The 15,333-nt window shown below is 31.8% G+C and overlaps 1 protein-coding gene across 1 annotated transcript in view; it reads left to right on the forward strand.

Moving 5' to 3' along the window:
- Nucleotides 1-15,333, forward strand: part of LOC127706216 (uncharacterized) — a 75,816-nt gene that overhangs the window by 14,157 nt on the left and 46,326 nt on the right. The window contains exons 10-25 of the mRNA XM_052210698.1: nucleotides 50-353; nucleotides 752-1,168; nucleotides 1,514-1,640; nucleotides 1,860-1,954; nucleotides 2,392-2,577; nucleotides 3,307-3,487; nucleotides 4,821-4,987; nucleotides 6,706-6,833; nucleotides 9,795-10,047; nucleotides 10,367-10,538; nucleotides 11,148-11,391; nucleotides 12,079-12,196; nucleotides 12,694-12,872; nucleotides 13,419-13,578; nucleotides 14,054-14,251; nucleotides 14,725-14,964. Of these exons, the coding sequence (XP_052066658.1) occupies nucleotides 50-353; nucleotides 752-1,168; nucleotides 1,514-1,640; nucleotides 1,860-1,954; nucleotides 2,392-2,577; nucleotides 3,307-3,487; nucleotides 4,821-4,987; nucleotides 6,706-6,833; nucleotides 9,795-10,047; nucleotides 10,367-10,538; nucleotides 11,148-11,391; nucleotides 12,079-12,196; nucleotides 12,694-12,872; nucleotides 13,419-13,578; nucleotides 14,054-14,251; nucleotides 14,725-14,964 (3,169 nt within the window). The remainder of the gene's footprint in view (nucleotides 1-49; nucleotides 354-751; nucleotides 1,169-1,513; nucleotides 1,641-1,859; nucleotides 1,955-2,391; nucleotides 2,578-3,306; nucleotides 3,488-4,820; nucleotides 4,988-6,705; nucleotides 6,834-9,794; nucleotides 10,048-10,366; nucleotides 10,539-11,147; nucleotides 11,392-12,078; nucleotides 12,197-12,693; nucleotides 12,873-13,418; nucleotides 13,579-14,053; nucleotides 14,252-14,724; nucleotides 14,965-15,333) is intronic.

A 15,333-nucleotide genomic window follows, 5' to 3' on the forward strand; every position in this document is an offset into this window, starting at 1 on the left:
TAGACATTGATATGGATTTAAAATTGTATTATATATCTTTTATTTTTAGAGATTAAAAACATCAGGAGTTCCTCTGTACTTCACTGTCATTGCTGAAAACGACTCAGGTCAAAGGTCAAGGGCAAGCTGTTACTTAGCAACATATGATGTTACCTTGCCTGGAGGTCGTTTCCAAGAAGAATACATTACCTCTAGTAACCCAGCTGTAATGAGAGCATCAGTTACAGTGTATGAGGACTCAGATCTTCAACAGTCTATGGTTGGTGTAGGATTTGGCAAGGATATCTACGGAGACCAAGTTATTAGCTGGGCTGATGTTTCCATGAAAGAACAACAGCACACATTTAACATTGGTAAATAGTTGTTGTATTTATGTTCAGCTTTAGTATGAAATAATAATGCACTTTACAATGTCTTAATAATTGCACTCGTTTTTATTAGTTGTATACTTTGTCTGTAAGATGTTATACAACTAATGTCTTTTGATGAGTTAAATATGTGGTTTAATAAGAATAGAGAATGGAAATGGGGATTGTGTCAAAGAGACCTGTGAAAATTGGAGATACTTCTTACTAACGCTTTTCTATGCCAATACTTGATAGAGTCAAGTTAGCTATCTAGTATAGTTAAAGAAATCTATTAATATTAGCACAAAATCAACTCCATTAATCTACTGATGAAAATATTTTTTATTTGAATTTACGATTTATTGAACATTGCATTTTTTACATTTTTTTTAATAATTGTTTAGGAAATGATCCATTTAACCATGAAGTTCTGAGAAAGATGTTCACTGGTTCCCGCACTGGACGTTTGATAGCACCTAAAGCTGGCCCAGATACTACCAAGAATTCCCCTGGAGATTGTGCCCGGGCATGTGCTGACCTACCGCACACAAAATGCATGAGTTTTAATTATGACTTTGGCAAGGCTACGTGTGAACTGGTTGAAGCCATAGAAGGCCATGACTACAAACGATCCAAGTCGGGACTATTTGAACATTATGAAAGACTTGGTGTTGGGAAAACAAAACAGTTTGTGTATGATCAACTGGTCTTACAGCATAATAGAATACATTACTTCAATTTTATGATGGTGAATGTTCTGGCTTACACTAATATCATTTCATCTAAAGGTGTATTGGTAGACCTGACTACACCACTAACAGGTATGATGATGCTTAGTTTTAATTTCTATCATTTTGAATAAAATCTATAACCCTGATAAAATTACATATTATGAAGAAAAAAAAAAATTATGCCCTGCTTAGCATGTAGGGGGGATTATGTTTTAAGTTACTACACATGGGCAATATAATTTTTTTAAATGTATGTCAAAGTAAGGTTTTTGCCAAGATTTTGCAATTCACTGAATGTGGAAATTGATAGTTCCTGCAGAGCATGGTTTCCTATATGGACGCATATTCTTGTTTTTTCATTGTTCTTATAAAACACATGGGAATGGTTCTGTTGCTGGTTTAATTTTTAATTTTTATTACACTTTTTTTTTATAGGTCTTATCAAGAATGCCAGTGCTGATTACCTGGAAATTGTTCCTTGTTTAAGTCTGATTCCAGAACACAACAGACCAGACTGGAAAATGTGGTGCAAAGGGATCAATCCTAAAGTAAAAAATCACAGGTACTCAATATAAAGCATGAATGGATAAATCTCAGTACTTCCAAAAATTATTGAGCCAAGGCATCTTTTACCCTTTTAAATCTACCTAGATTGGTTTCACATTTTGAAATGCATTAAAAATAACTGAAATAAATCAATGTAATATTTATTGAACTTTGAAATATTTATTTATTTTAAATCAGAATGAATTGTTAATAGTTTGCTTAATATTCATTTCAGATTAATTATTGATGGCTCAGGATCTCTGACTGTGTTTAATGGACCAGACCCTATGACTGATCTAAGATACACCCGAGCAAACAGATACATTTCAGGTAAGCTTCATTAAATCTCATGTGATTAGAATATGTTATGTTAAAAAATTGCTTTACTTTTAGATAAATATAGATTAAACTGCATCGAGTGTGATCCAATATTTTTCTTCATTTTTATCTCTTGACTGTCCAATTTTCAAAAGAGAAGGTACAATTTTAGACCAAATTGGCCGTAAAATCAAATATATTTCCAACAGTCTCTGACATTTGGATTTAAGTACTCTACTTTTTAGTTTGTTGAATATGACTTCTTTATAAATCATTTTTAAGTGATTAAGACTGTTGCATCACATTTCCATCTTGATTGACCCTTTCTAACTGTTGTTTTTAAATAACTTCTAAGTAAAAACAATATTTTGTAATTGGCATCCCAAAATACAGGTGTTGAGATCTTGCTAGAAGCTTCCATTGCATTATCACATGTTTCTCCATTTCAGCTAACTGGGATGGATTTAATGACAAGGAGAGTGGATTACTTGGATACACTATTACAGTGGGTAAACGACATTGTGAGGATTTGATCCACCCACATCATGATCCACATAAACATCTGTTTGACAAGTCACAGTGGACTAATTCAGCCATGATCAGTCCAATACCAGCACCATATACAATACTTCCAGGTAATTAAGGGGTCTGCAGACCAAGTCCAAGTATCTCAATGAGAGCTCATGAACCTATTCTGTAAGTCAAGAAAGGAAATTTGGCCATTACGAAATTTATGTTTTGGAACGCATTTTACCTGATATAATTATGGAACAAATTAATAGACCCAAGCCTGAAAAACCATAATAGATCAATGAATATAAATGAAACTTATAATTAAATTGATCAATTTTTTTTTTTAAAGATTAAGATTAGACCTCAGTAGATAGCAGCTCAGGATAAAGTTGATAATTTAATTTGTAACGATTTGTTTCATTTGGCAAGTACTTCCGTATTTTATATTTCCTTATTTTTGTAAACATTAGATGTGAACTGTCTATTCTGTTTAGTTTTTTTTATGAAATAAAATATGTTTTCTTCCATTACATATCAGGCTGACAACACAAGGTACAATAAATGTTACAACATGATTAACTCGCGACCTTGTATGAGTCAAACAGATATGTCTATGTCAGGTTCCTTCGACTTCAACTTATTGAGGTTCGACTGTATTTTAGATGGGCATGATATTAAATTCTTTATGAATAACATGAATATAAAATTTATGGTCAGTTTTCTAAAAGTATTATCATATGTCATCTGCATTTGAATAAAAAATTATAGTTCAGTTTCTATTCTTCTTGATAACTCAAGTATGAGTTAAATGGTCTTTGACTATGGTAATTTGTAATATGACATGTTTTCAGATGGAGCATACTATATCACTGTGAGAGCTTTGAACGAAGTAAAGTATGGAGGGCCACTATCAACAACAGTATGTCACACCACTCCATATGTGGTGGACAATTCTCCTCCATTTGTGTGGGAGATATTTGATATCAACTATGATGAGGACACATTGGAATTGACAGCAAAGCACAATTCCAGGTAAGTAAACTGTATGGAGGACCATGGGCAACAAGTTTGTGAGACCACAACATTGAAAAATTAAAGTATGGATCTCTTGTCTGGGTAATGTCTTGTTTTAAAATATGATATTTGAATTAACTAGTTGTAAGTAAGGGTATCGCGGTCCACACAAACAAAATTTTTATTGCACCATCTAGTTGTTAACAACTGCCCTATATAGTACAACTATTCTATATAGGTCTATCCCTGTGTGTTAATTGTCAAATGAACCAGGGTATTGACTTGACGAAAGTGTATAGTTTTCTTTGTTAGAGTTAATTACATTTGCATTATTACATTTATTTTGTGGATATCTGTTTTCTCCATTTACAGTTCCACAGTTTCTTATGAAAATAAGTATGAAAAGTTGTTTAATGTAAAATTAAAATATTTATAAAAAAACATATATTTTGAAGAATATTTATAGAAACATGCAAGAAAGGCCCAAAATTTGAAGGTTCAATTTTATTATGTTGTTTTCTTAGTTATACATTAAAAGTAAGGGGCCTAGGTGACCTAGTAAGTGGTCCAAGTAGTTCATCTTCAGTGATCACTATCCAGCCTGTCAACACTGAGGTTGTAAATTGGGACCCTGCTTCAGCATAGTTTGTTGAACTCTGATTTAAATAATTAAGATTGCAAGATTTCCTGCCAAAAGGTTGAGGGTTCTCTCTAGCTTCCTTCAACAACAAAAACTGGTAGCAATGGTATAGCTAAGTGTGCTGAAAGTGCAGTAAAACAACCTATGATAAATCAATTAATCATAAAAAGTTTACATCACTTATTTTTATGTAATTAATACGGCATTGACAGCTTCTTATTTTCTTTGATTTATAGTGATCCTGATTCTAGACTAGAATCCAATGATTTATGTTTTTCAGTGATCCAAATTCTGGACTGGAATCCAATGATTTATGTTTTTAGTGATCCCGATTCTGGACTAGAATCCAATGATTTATGTTTTTAGTGATCCAGATTCTGGACTAGAATCCAATGATATATGTTTTTAGTGATCCAGATTCTGGACTAGAGTCCAATGATTTATGTTTTTAGTGATCCAGATTCTAGACTAGAATCCAATGATTTATGTTTTTCAGTGATCCAAATTCTGGACTGGAATCCAATGATTTATGTTTTTAGTGATCCCGATTCTGGACTAGAATCCAATGATTTATGTTTTTAGTGATCCAGATTCTGGACTAGAATCCAATGATATATGTTTTTAGTGATCCAGATTCTGGACTAGAGTCCAATGATTTATGTTTTTAGTGATCCAGATTCTGGACTAGAATCCAATGATTTATGTTTTTAGTGATCCAGATTCTGGACTAGAGTCTAATGATTTATGTTTTGGACACACAACACGTGATTGTGATGAGATGGAATGGACAAGACTGACCTTTAACCCAAACATTTCATACACCAAAAGGCTGTCAAATGGGATACCAATCTGGATTAAAATCAAGGCAGTAAATAGAGGTAGGTTAACATTTATAATTAATTACTTCAAAGTGTACTTATGACTTTGTATAATGGAAAAGAAATGATGTAGCATATCAATTCATGACACAAAGTCCATAGACACACTTGCTTTATTTATTGCTGTGAAAGTCCTGACTTGGTAAAGTCACTTATTTCGGAACATGAAACCTGCCACTTGTTTTTTTGACAGTATGCTGTGGTTTCATTTGATAAAGTTCTTTTAGGAAAAAAGTGCATGCATTCAGAAAAACCAAGTTTTAAGCAATAACTATCAATTCTTTATTCAATCAACAGAAACAAAATGGTGAAACATCACATATTTACTATGAGAATGAAGCCATAGAGAGCTTATCAGAATATTCATTTTTGGGAATGTTGATAAAATGTAATGGAAATTTATCACAAAGTACCTTAGAGCTGACAAAAAAGGCCAAAAAAAGTATTTTTTGTAATAAAATCCTATACTAAATCATTGAATAATCTACCTATAAAAGTAGCAAATAACCTTTTTGATTCTTTAGTAAAACCAATTAAGACCTATAATTCAGAAGTAACATATTTGGATACATATATTTCTTTTCATAGAGCCAAAAACAGAGCCTTATCTTCACGAAAACAAATTAATCAACTTGAATTTACAGACAAAACCCCTATTGAAAATATGCATCTTAAATTTTGTAAATCTACTCTTGAAATAAGAAAAAATGCATCCAATTTAGGAGCAAGAGTTGAATTAGGAAGATTGCCTATAGAATGTTTTATTAAAACACAAACCCTTTTATATTTAGCTAGACTATATAATAATAATATTAATCCATTGATAAAGGAAGCTTTTTCTCTAGCACAGTCTCTAGATTTGACTGGAACTTATTCATGGTATACTTATGCAAAAAATATTGTTGAAGAGACTAATATTGACCTTAATATTTTTTCTAATTGTAAGGACATAAAAGATGTAAATAAAATAAAAAACGATATAAAGTTAAAAATGAAAAATAGATATGAAGATTTAATTGAAACTAAATTTGAAAACATTGATGATAAAAGTAAATTTTATCTATATAAAAAACTTAAAAAGGATTGCAAACTAGAATCTTATCTAAATATATCTAATTTTGAGATAAGGAGATTGATCACTAAATTTAGACTAAGTGATCACTCCCTCTTAATTGAAAAGGGGAGATATTTTAAAATCCCAAGAGAGGAACGACTTTGTCATAAATGTAAAATACTAGAGGATGAGAAACATTTTTTACTCTATTGTGATTATAATAAAACACTAAGAAATGCCTTTTTTGAACACATATGTACTGAAAATAATAACTTTAATAATTTAAATGAAGAAGAAAAAATTCATTATTTACTAAATCCATCAACGCCTTTACAAACAAATAAGTTAGGATCCTTCTTGAAAAAGTCATTAGAACTGAGGTCAGGGGACTCTTAACAACTTGTCTGTTTTTATAAATTTTGATGCTGTTTTTATTGTGTTTGTTTGATATGTATGTATATATGTTTATTGTGTTAATACATGTTGGTCACAAACTGTAAAGTTTATAAGACAATAAAATATTTGATTTGATTGGATTTGTATTATCATGAACAACAGTGTATTGTTACAATTTAAAGCCAATATTCATAAAGAGTTATTGGTGTTTGACACTTTCATTGAAAACAAAACTTAAATGCATTTTTTTCTTATTATTATTTTGTAGTTGATTTGAGGACTATAGGTGTAGCAGATCAGGCCATTATTATAGACAAGACCCCACCAGAATCTGGTACAGTAAATGATGGACCACTGTATGGAACAGACCTACTTTACACCAAAAACTTTGATACTGTAAGTGTAACATTGATATATAACGTCAGAGTACCCAAATTGCACCGAGTACCCAAATTGCACCTATTCAGCAAAAATAGCAGCGGAAATCTTACAAGTTTTCTTTGAGACTAAACATTTGGTATTATTATGATTTGACATTATACATGTCTTTCAACATAGGTAGCCTATATTTAAATACACACAAAACGTTCACAGAATATATCAACAGATGGTGTATTCACTAGAAAAAGTAAAATCTACAGAACGTTGCCATGCGACGTCCACAAAAGTTATCTTTTAAAAATGACCAAATAAAATATGTTACAAGCATCCACTTCTTAAAAAATGAATAGTAAGCATGGACTAATGTCAAATTGTTCTAAATATTTGAAGAAATAAAACAAAACATCTGTTATTCAATTTTTAAGGATATGAATTTAAGTATGGATGCAATTTGGGTACTCCTCATTACAGAATCATGGATAGTTTGGAGGTTGGTTCAAACCAATTTTTATATGATTCAAGATGAATTCAAATTCAAATTGGTGTAACTATATAGTGAATAAGGATACAGCTACAAAATAAACACAGAATGGAAACTTTTGTCTGATCATAAATAAACGTAGGTGAAAAAACTGTCAAAATAGGTGCAATTTGGGTACCCTCACATTAAATGTATAACATCGCATTAATTTTCAAAAAAAAAGATTTATTTTGGACAATTTGATGATTTATTAACACCCCAAACATGCTGCTTAGTGTTTTGTTTTTAAAAGGATAGTTGGGTTGATTTCTACCTTTTGTAGGTTTAAAGTCAATTGTTACATTATTTTTTTTGCTATGACTGGTTTTCAAAATTTTTATGGTATGGAAAAAAGACTGTATCTGTTGATATCACACAGAGAAAGGAATTGTGTGTCAATGTTTCCAAACAAAAAAATCCATTTGTGTATCAACAGAGAGATGTTTTCCATTAATAGAGGCATGGAAGTATTATATTGACAGGAACTCCAACGAAAAATTAGCACATTCCCATCCCACTGATTTCTTTAAGAAAATAAAAGGTTCCGACTCAGTTTGTCAAGTACGTGATAACTCCTTTGTGGGGTATCTGTGATGCCGCCTTCACCTGTTCTTTCAACTGAAGCTGGTCTTTTCACGTGATTTGGTATCGATTGTCTTATCTACCTACCAATGTAAATAAACACGGAAACTCCTGTGGTTATTTGTGAATCGCCACATGAATAGCAACACCTGTTTCCGTTCAATAAATGAAGAACAAAGCTGAAAAGATCGAAAAAATCGGTCCATATTTAACAGAATAACATAAGAAAATTAACTGCATTCGGAAAGAGGGCAAGCTTATTTTTAGTTTTGTTGAGTATGTTTTAATCATTGGAACTTGGAAATCGGGAAATATCCGATTATGAAAATTACATGATTCTGAAGTAGAGTGTTTGCAGAAAATAATGTGATGCGTGTGTAGTGAGCTGGATGGTGCCTGATAACTCAAATTTTAAGTTAAAGATTGTAAACTGTTATCGAGTGTAACACAAATATTTATGGTTTTCTCTATCGTAAAATATTGTAAAATGTTATTAACTTATTTATCAAATATGTTTTAAAGACTAAAAGAGGTTAATAATTACACGCATGTGATGACCTCTACATAGCAATATCAGGTTACGAGACATGCGGATGAATTTTTACACCTTTTATAATTAATCCAAAGTTGTAAACAACCTTAAACATTCAACCTAGTCCGAGATTACTCTGACGTCTGACAGATTTATTTTTACGGCTGGCTTTAAATATTTCTGGATGCATTGAAAGAACGATCACCATGATGATGGGCCTTAAGCAGTTTAATTTTTTTTTATCATGGAAACCAAATTAGAATTTATTTATGTGTTTAAAAGCTTAACAGTTCTGAAACATCTTACACCGTATGCTAAGCAATTTATGTTTTTGTTTCTTGTTTAATTGCATGAAATATTTGCCATTGGACTTTCAGTAAACAATAAATCAAAATATTTGATATTTTTTCGGATCAAAGCTCTTAAACCCTGTCCACCCCTCCCCCCCCCCCACGGCCAACTTTTCAGTGGATTAAATTTTTGTTGGAAATTCTTTCATTAAACTCTTCAGTAAAATATTTGTCAAAGTTAGCAGTAAAACGCGATAATAATTACTAATAAAAACTTTTAATTCCGTTTACTTTTCATGAGAATTTTATGATTTTCATGCCTAACATGTATATAACAGTTACGCGTGTTTAGCCAACGGCCCTCTCATGAATAAAAATCTTTCTATTTTAAAATTGATTGTAACTTAAACTGAAATGTTTATGGCTTGTGAGTATTTTTACTCTTCATTTTTTTTTTTTTTTTTTTTAATCGGTGAAAACAGTCGCGGGGATTTCGTTTCTTTTCTTTTTATTTGTTATTAAGCAGCAAAAACCGTAAAAACTGACATTATATTTGTAATTCACATGGTCGGTAAATGTCATTTCCTTGACAATTAAGTACACATCCGGTTATTTCGGTATGTTCCGTAATTACGATCATTCACGAGGTTCCAAAAATTTGATCGGAACCCATGCATCCATAAGACATGTCGAGTTAATTAACAGATACCCCGGTACTTAACGATTTTGCGGCATCACACTATAAACATTTGAAGTCCGCTTGTTGGAGTTCCTGTCAATATAATACTTCCATGATAGAGGTGACCTTTATAGCAATTTGACTTTATTGTTCAATTCCATTTATAGAATACCCCATTTCTCCACTTTATTCAACACAAAAGCATATAACTGCAATTTTTGGTAATTGTTGAAGATCTTGTTCATATATTGTCAGGAATGCATTTTCATCAATCTGCAAATAAATTATGATATTTTTATACTGCCATGTTATTATAAAAGTTGTGTAAACAGTTTTGCTTCTGTTTTAAAACTTCTCATTAATTATTCTTCAGCTGTGCGCTAACTGGCTACACTTCTATGATCCTGAGTCAGGTATTGCCTTTTACATGGTCAGTGCAGGCTCTCTACCTGACATAAATGTTACAGACATTGCTAACCTGACTCAGTACAACAGGAAAACACATGAAGCATGTGTACCCTTGTCTACAGATCAATATCTAGAACATGGAAAGACTTATTACACCACAGTGTGGGCTTACAATGGAGCCATTAGACAGAGGAACTGTGTGGGCATATCAAATGGAGGTTAGTTGTTACATTGTGGGACAAGGAAAGGTTTCATCAAGCATTTAGATTTATTGTAAAGATAATGATCTAGAAATGTATTATAATTTTCTTTAGGAAATGATAATTACATGTATTAAGGATTAAACAGTGTGAATGTTTTATGTATAATGTTATGATACTTTCCAGTTCAATAGACCCTTTCATTACAATAAGTAGGCATAATTATAAAATACTATGAATTGCCAAGTGTATATTTCACTTAAAAATTTGAATGCACTGAATTATCAAATTATTTTTTTTGCTGTCGTTTTATAAAGAATGAACAATTTATTTATAGTGACGGTAGATTTGACAAAGCCAGTCCCAGGACAGGTTATTGATGGTAATGTTACTGGGTTCGAAGATGTCATGTTTTCCCCAAGTCCTGCCAAGGTTGAGGTACAATGGAGAAACTACTATGATCCAGAGTCTACCATTAAACAGTATGAAGTACAAGTTGAGAGAGCTCCGTATGTAGATCATTATCAGAAAAGTTCTTATTTTTAATGTGAATATAAGACGATTACTGTTTTTTGATGAGGTAAATTTGTTTTTCAAAAGTCAATTAAAGCACTATTTACAGAAACAAAGTACAGTAATTGTTTTATGCCATATTCTGAGAGGAACAAAATGTATTTAATGTATAAAACAAATTGTACATCAAACATTTTACTATAATTATACATGTAAATGCATGTGCCGTTTAGCACAGTGAATATCACTATTGTTCAGATGAATATGCTGTTTTATTCAAAAACCAAAAACTTACTTAAGAATAATACCATTAAGGAATAATTCCCATTTTCTGTTGTTTACCCATTGGATGAAAAGCATGACCACCAGAGACAATCTTTCATTCTGATTGGTTTATTTTCAAAATCTTCTCTCAAACTACATGCGGAAAGGTTTATCAAACTTAAGTGTATTTCTAATGTTTTAGTATACCTTGTTAACCAAAATATCAAAATTGTGATTTTTCAAAATAAACATGTATGAAATAAAATAGAATTATGTGTGTATTTGTTTAATAGCCTTCCCCATACATATTTTCTAAAAATGCTACTTTACCTTTTGTCCAGGAATCAGACGAATGACTACAGTGTTATCAGAGACTGGGTTCCATATTCCAATACAACAAGAAGTGTCAAATGGTTGAACTTTCACCTTCAGCATAAGGATAAAGTCAAGGTCAACCTTAGGACAACTAATGGAGCATTGAATACTATTGTGAATACTACAGATGGATTTGTGGTAGATCTGACACCGCCAACCTTGATAAGTCTGGGAGATGGTCTGGAACAAGGAAAGGATATAGAATTTCAGGTAATGAATTCAATCTGATACATAGTTCCATTGTCATGCAAGACATGTGTCCTACTTGTGTCTTTAGTATCTGAGATTGTTTTAGTATTTGAGATTAACTGTTGTAAATGTTCATTTGTAAAACCATAGCTGATACAAGTCTTAAATATTTAAGCATATTTATTTATGCAAGTTTTATGTCATAAAACTACCAGTCATACATTTATGTAGCAATGGAAAATGTATAGACAAATATCTACAAAATAAACCTAAAAACTATGTAAAAAGAACAGTTTATAAAGTTAACTTTAGCATTTGTGAAAAATTCTGTATGTTGATGGTATAAAATGGCTGACATCTCATAGCCATTTCTTTGTTTGTCTGTATTTGTACGAAATGTTTTGTATTTGGAATACCAAAAAAAATACCAAAAAAAAAAGTTTGTTTTTGTTACATTACAATAATCTTCAATATGAAGTAGACATTATAACCTAAATTTTCTTCCTGGTTTGTAAATTGATGATACTGCACCACTTTCAAGCTTTGTTTTCGTTTATACATTTCTATTACTTATCATGGATGATTATGAATTCACTGCATTGATGCCAACATGATATAAATCATTAGGATTACTGTGCTGTTTGCTTTGAGTTCAGTTATGTCTTTTTATCTAATTTATGTTTAGAACTTTTAATTGGTTTATTGTAGTCTGGGAATACCACACTGTCAGCCAACTTCAAGTTTGTGGATGAGGAGTCTGGACTAGACCATTATAAATTCCAAATATATGAGAGACATCAGGGAATCACTCAGCAGATTGTACCTCGTAAGTATTAGAAAGTATGATATATAATACTACCTTGTTATTTTAAATGCCTGAATGTACTATTTAAAAAGTATAATACTTTTTAGGAAAATGAATATGTAAAAAAGAATGGTGAAATAGATTCAGTTTTGCTGACAAAATCAGTAGATGTCACAATGTCACAAATTATTTTTAAATTGGTATAAAAGGAATTGACCATTCCATTTAAAAGAAATATACCTTCTACTATAGACACATTAAAACTTGGGACATGTATAACAAATCTATTTAAGAATAAGCCAAAAATTTACCTGCCAATTGTAAGTACAGTATTTCAATTTTTCAGTGTTCAATTGAAGATTTTTTATATGATATTTGTTTGAATGAAAAAGGTGAAACAGATTATTGATAACATTGTTAAAAGATTACCGGTAGTAAGAATGTTTATTCAATCTATCAACTTCAGTAGAGAGGAGAGTTTCTTATAATTTTGTAAACAAACTTTTTTCTTCTTTCAGACAAACATGGAGCATGGTTAGAAGTAAAAGACAATATACACAGAACTAAATATACACACACAGGACTGTCACTGCACCAAGGAGGATTGTACAGTATCAGAGTGGGGGCTGTCAACAAAGCAGGATTTGTAGCAGCCTTTGATACCAGTGGAGTGGTGCTAGACAATGAACCCCCTTTAGTAAGTATACAGGGAGATATCAACAAAGCAGGATTTGTGATGACATTTTAAAACAGAGAGGCAGTTATAAAACATTAATTTTAATAAGTTTTAACAAAGCAGGATTTGTGATGACATTTTCGAACAGAGAGGCAGTTATAAAACATTAATTTTAATTAGTTTTAACAAAGAAGGATTGTTGCAGCTAATGATACCATGTTGAATGGTGATCAACTACTGATTCTGTAGATTTCAATGCATGTGTTTACATGTGTCATGTTTCTAAGTGCTCTAACAATGTATAATGAAACACCTTTCCATCTCTACAAATGACCATAGCAAGTCTTGAACCTCCTCCCATAGTGATGGCAGTCTAAGGTAACCTGTACATGCTAACATATCAACTGCCTAGACCACTCAGCCATTAAGGCTCCCAATTTTAGTGTTCTACATTTGAGCATTTATTGATAAACCTGGTTCTTAATACATATTACAAAGGGCAATTAAACTAAGGATACACATTTCTAAGAACTCAATAATTACATTATTGAATACTTGTACTTGTAGATGCATTGGTTGAAAGTTGGTACACTATCTGAAGGACATGAGGAAGATATTGATGGTTATGTGTGGCAGGCTGACACCAGTGGCATTAAAGCTGCTTGGGATGCAGATGATCACCAGTCTGGCGTGGTTGGTTACAAGGTGGCTGTGGGTACTACTAAAGGTAGGTACTATTTCTGTCATGTGTAACCAGGGAGATACCAGTGGCATCAAAGATTTTTAAGATGCAGGCCATCACTAGTTGACTGAGGTTTGGCTTCAGAGTTTTACAAATTTGATTTATTAAGTGCAAATTGGAATAACTTAGAAAGGCGCTTAGTTACTTCATAATGTGGGGTTCAGATCTAAATACTTCATGCCATAATTGGTGTTAATTTTTATTTTTCACCGTTAATATGAATGACTTGACAGTAAGTCTAATCAAATGTATGCAACAGATAAATATATTTGATAATCATTTAATAGGTAAATTAAGTATCATGGCCCACCATAGGTAAATGTATCAGAAATAGAATTAATGGTTATATAGTGATAAGCTTATTAAACTGACTTTGAAACTATGAATTGAGTATGTGCAAATTTGTTGATAAACAGAAGTTCAATTATCAATAATTTCCTCGGATTTTTGTGTACTACAGGAGGGACAGACATTTCATCATGGAAAGATTATGGAACAGATACAGATATATACATTAAAGGTTTGACATTGACTGTCAGTAATGAGACAGCTCATTATCCAGTGTACTATGTCAGTCTGAAGGCTATCAATGGAGCTGGTCTAGAGAGTGATCCCGTCATATCTACACCTATCATGGTAGTTGATGAAGATGAACCAGGTAATAAATCTCAACATTTGTTAGCTCCCTTTAATCATAGGACTGGTATTAACTTTTGCCATTTCATTGTTGTTCTGTGTTCATAAATACTTTAAAGTAAGAAAATATCAACAGGGCAATAGTATAGATTTATTATAAGTTGAAGAAGGACAGAGTGCACATGAGCTGACATTAATTACAATTTTGTAGTTTTGGCTTTATTAAATGAAGAAGCACTCACTACATGAAAGAGCAAATTCATGAGATACATTCATGAGATAATGACAAATGATATACTAGGTAACGCTTTGACATATACCCACACCTCCTTTTATTCATATTGTTGAAAAGTTAAACTTTTGGTCTTTTGACATCATGATAGTCACTCTTTAAAAATAACAGTCCAAAAGTTTGTGAAATTGCATGGATCCAGTTTATAATTATAATTATTTTAAGTAGGGATAAATATTTATTTTATATTTACTATTATACAGGTATAGTGATTGATGGAGCAGACAGAACAGAAATTCCAATTATGTCAGATATTGGTGACGACCTTGACTACCAGTCAGACATGTCAACAGTCAGTGTACAGTATACAGGGTTTGAGAGCCACCTTCATGGTGTTATGGCCTATGAATGGGCTGTTGGGACTACACAGGGAGGGGAGGAAGTCCAACCATTCATGCCACATGGAATCATCCATAATGAAGAGAAGGATGTGAAAGGAGATGGTAAGATTGGATGTAATAAAAATGATTTGGTCTTGTCTTTTAGTGGTATATATTATTATTCCCTTATTTAGAATTTGGACAACTTTGGTGATTCATTTAATTGATAAGTTTTTACAGTCTGTAAAATTAGAAGAAACCAATTTTGTTATATCTTTGATAATGTAGATAATGTTACTACAGTAAAATCTTTCTATGAATTATTTCTTAAATACTAGTGTCTGTGATGGGTAAGTGCTCAACACCAAGCATAAAATATAACACTCATTTTTAAGAAAATAACTTGATAGTTCTTTGTCAAATTTTTAAAGTGGCAACACTTTATAGATTTGGGGGGTCTGAAGTGTTTTTTCTGGATTTATTTTTATCAGG

Source organism: Mytilus californianus, unplaced genomic scaffold (genome assembly GCF_021869535.1).
Source record: "Mytilus californianus isolate M0D057914Y unplaced genomic scaffold, xbMytCali1.0.p SCAF_6, whole genome shotgun sequence".
In the NCBI taxonomy this organism is placed as follows: domain Eukaryota; kingdom Metazoa; phylum Mollusca; class Bivalvia; order Mytilida; family Mytilidae; genus Mytilus; species Mytilus californianus.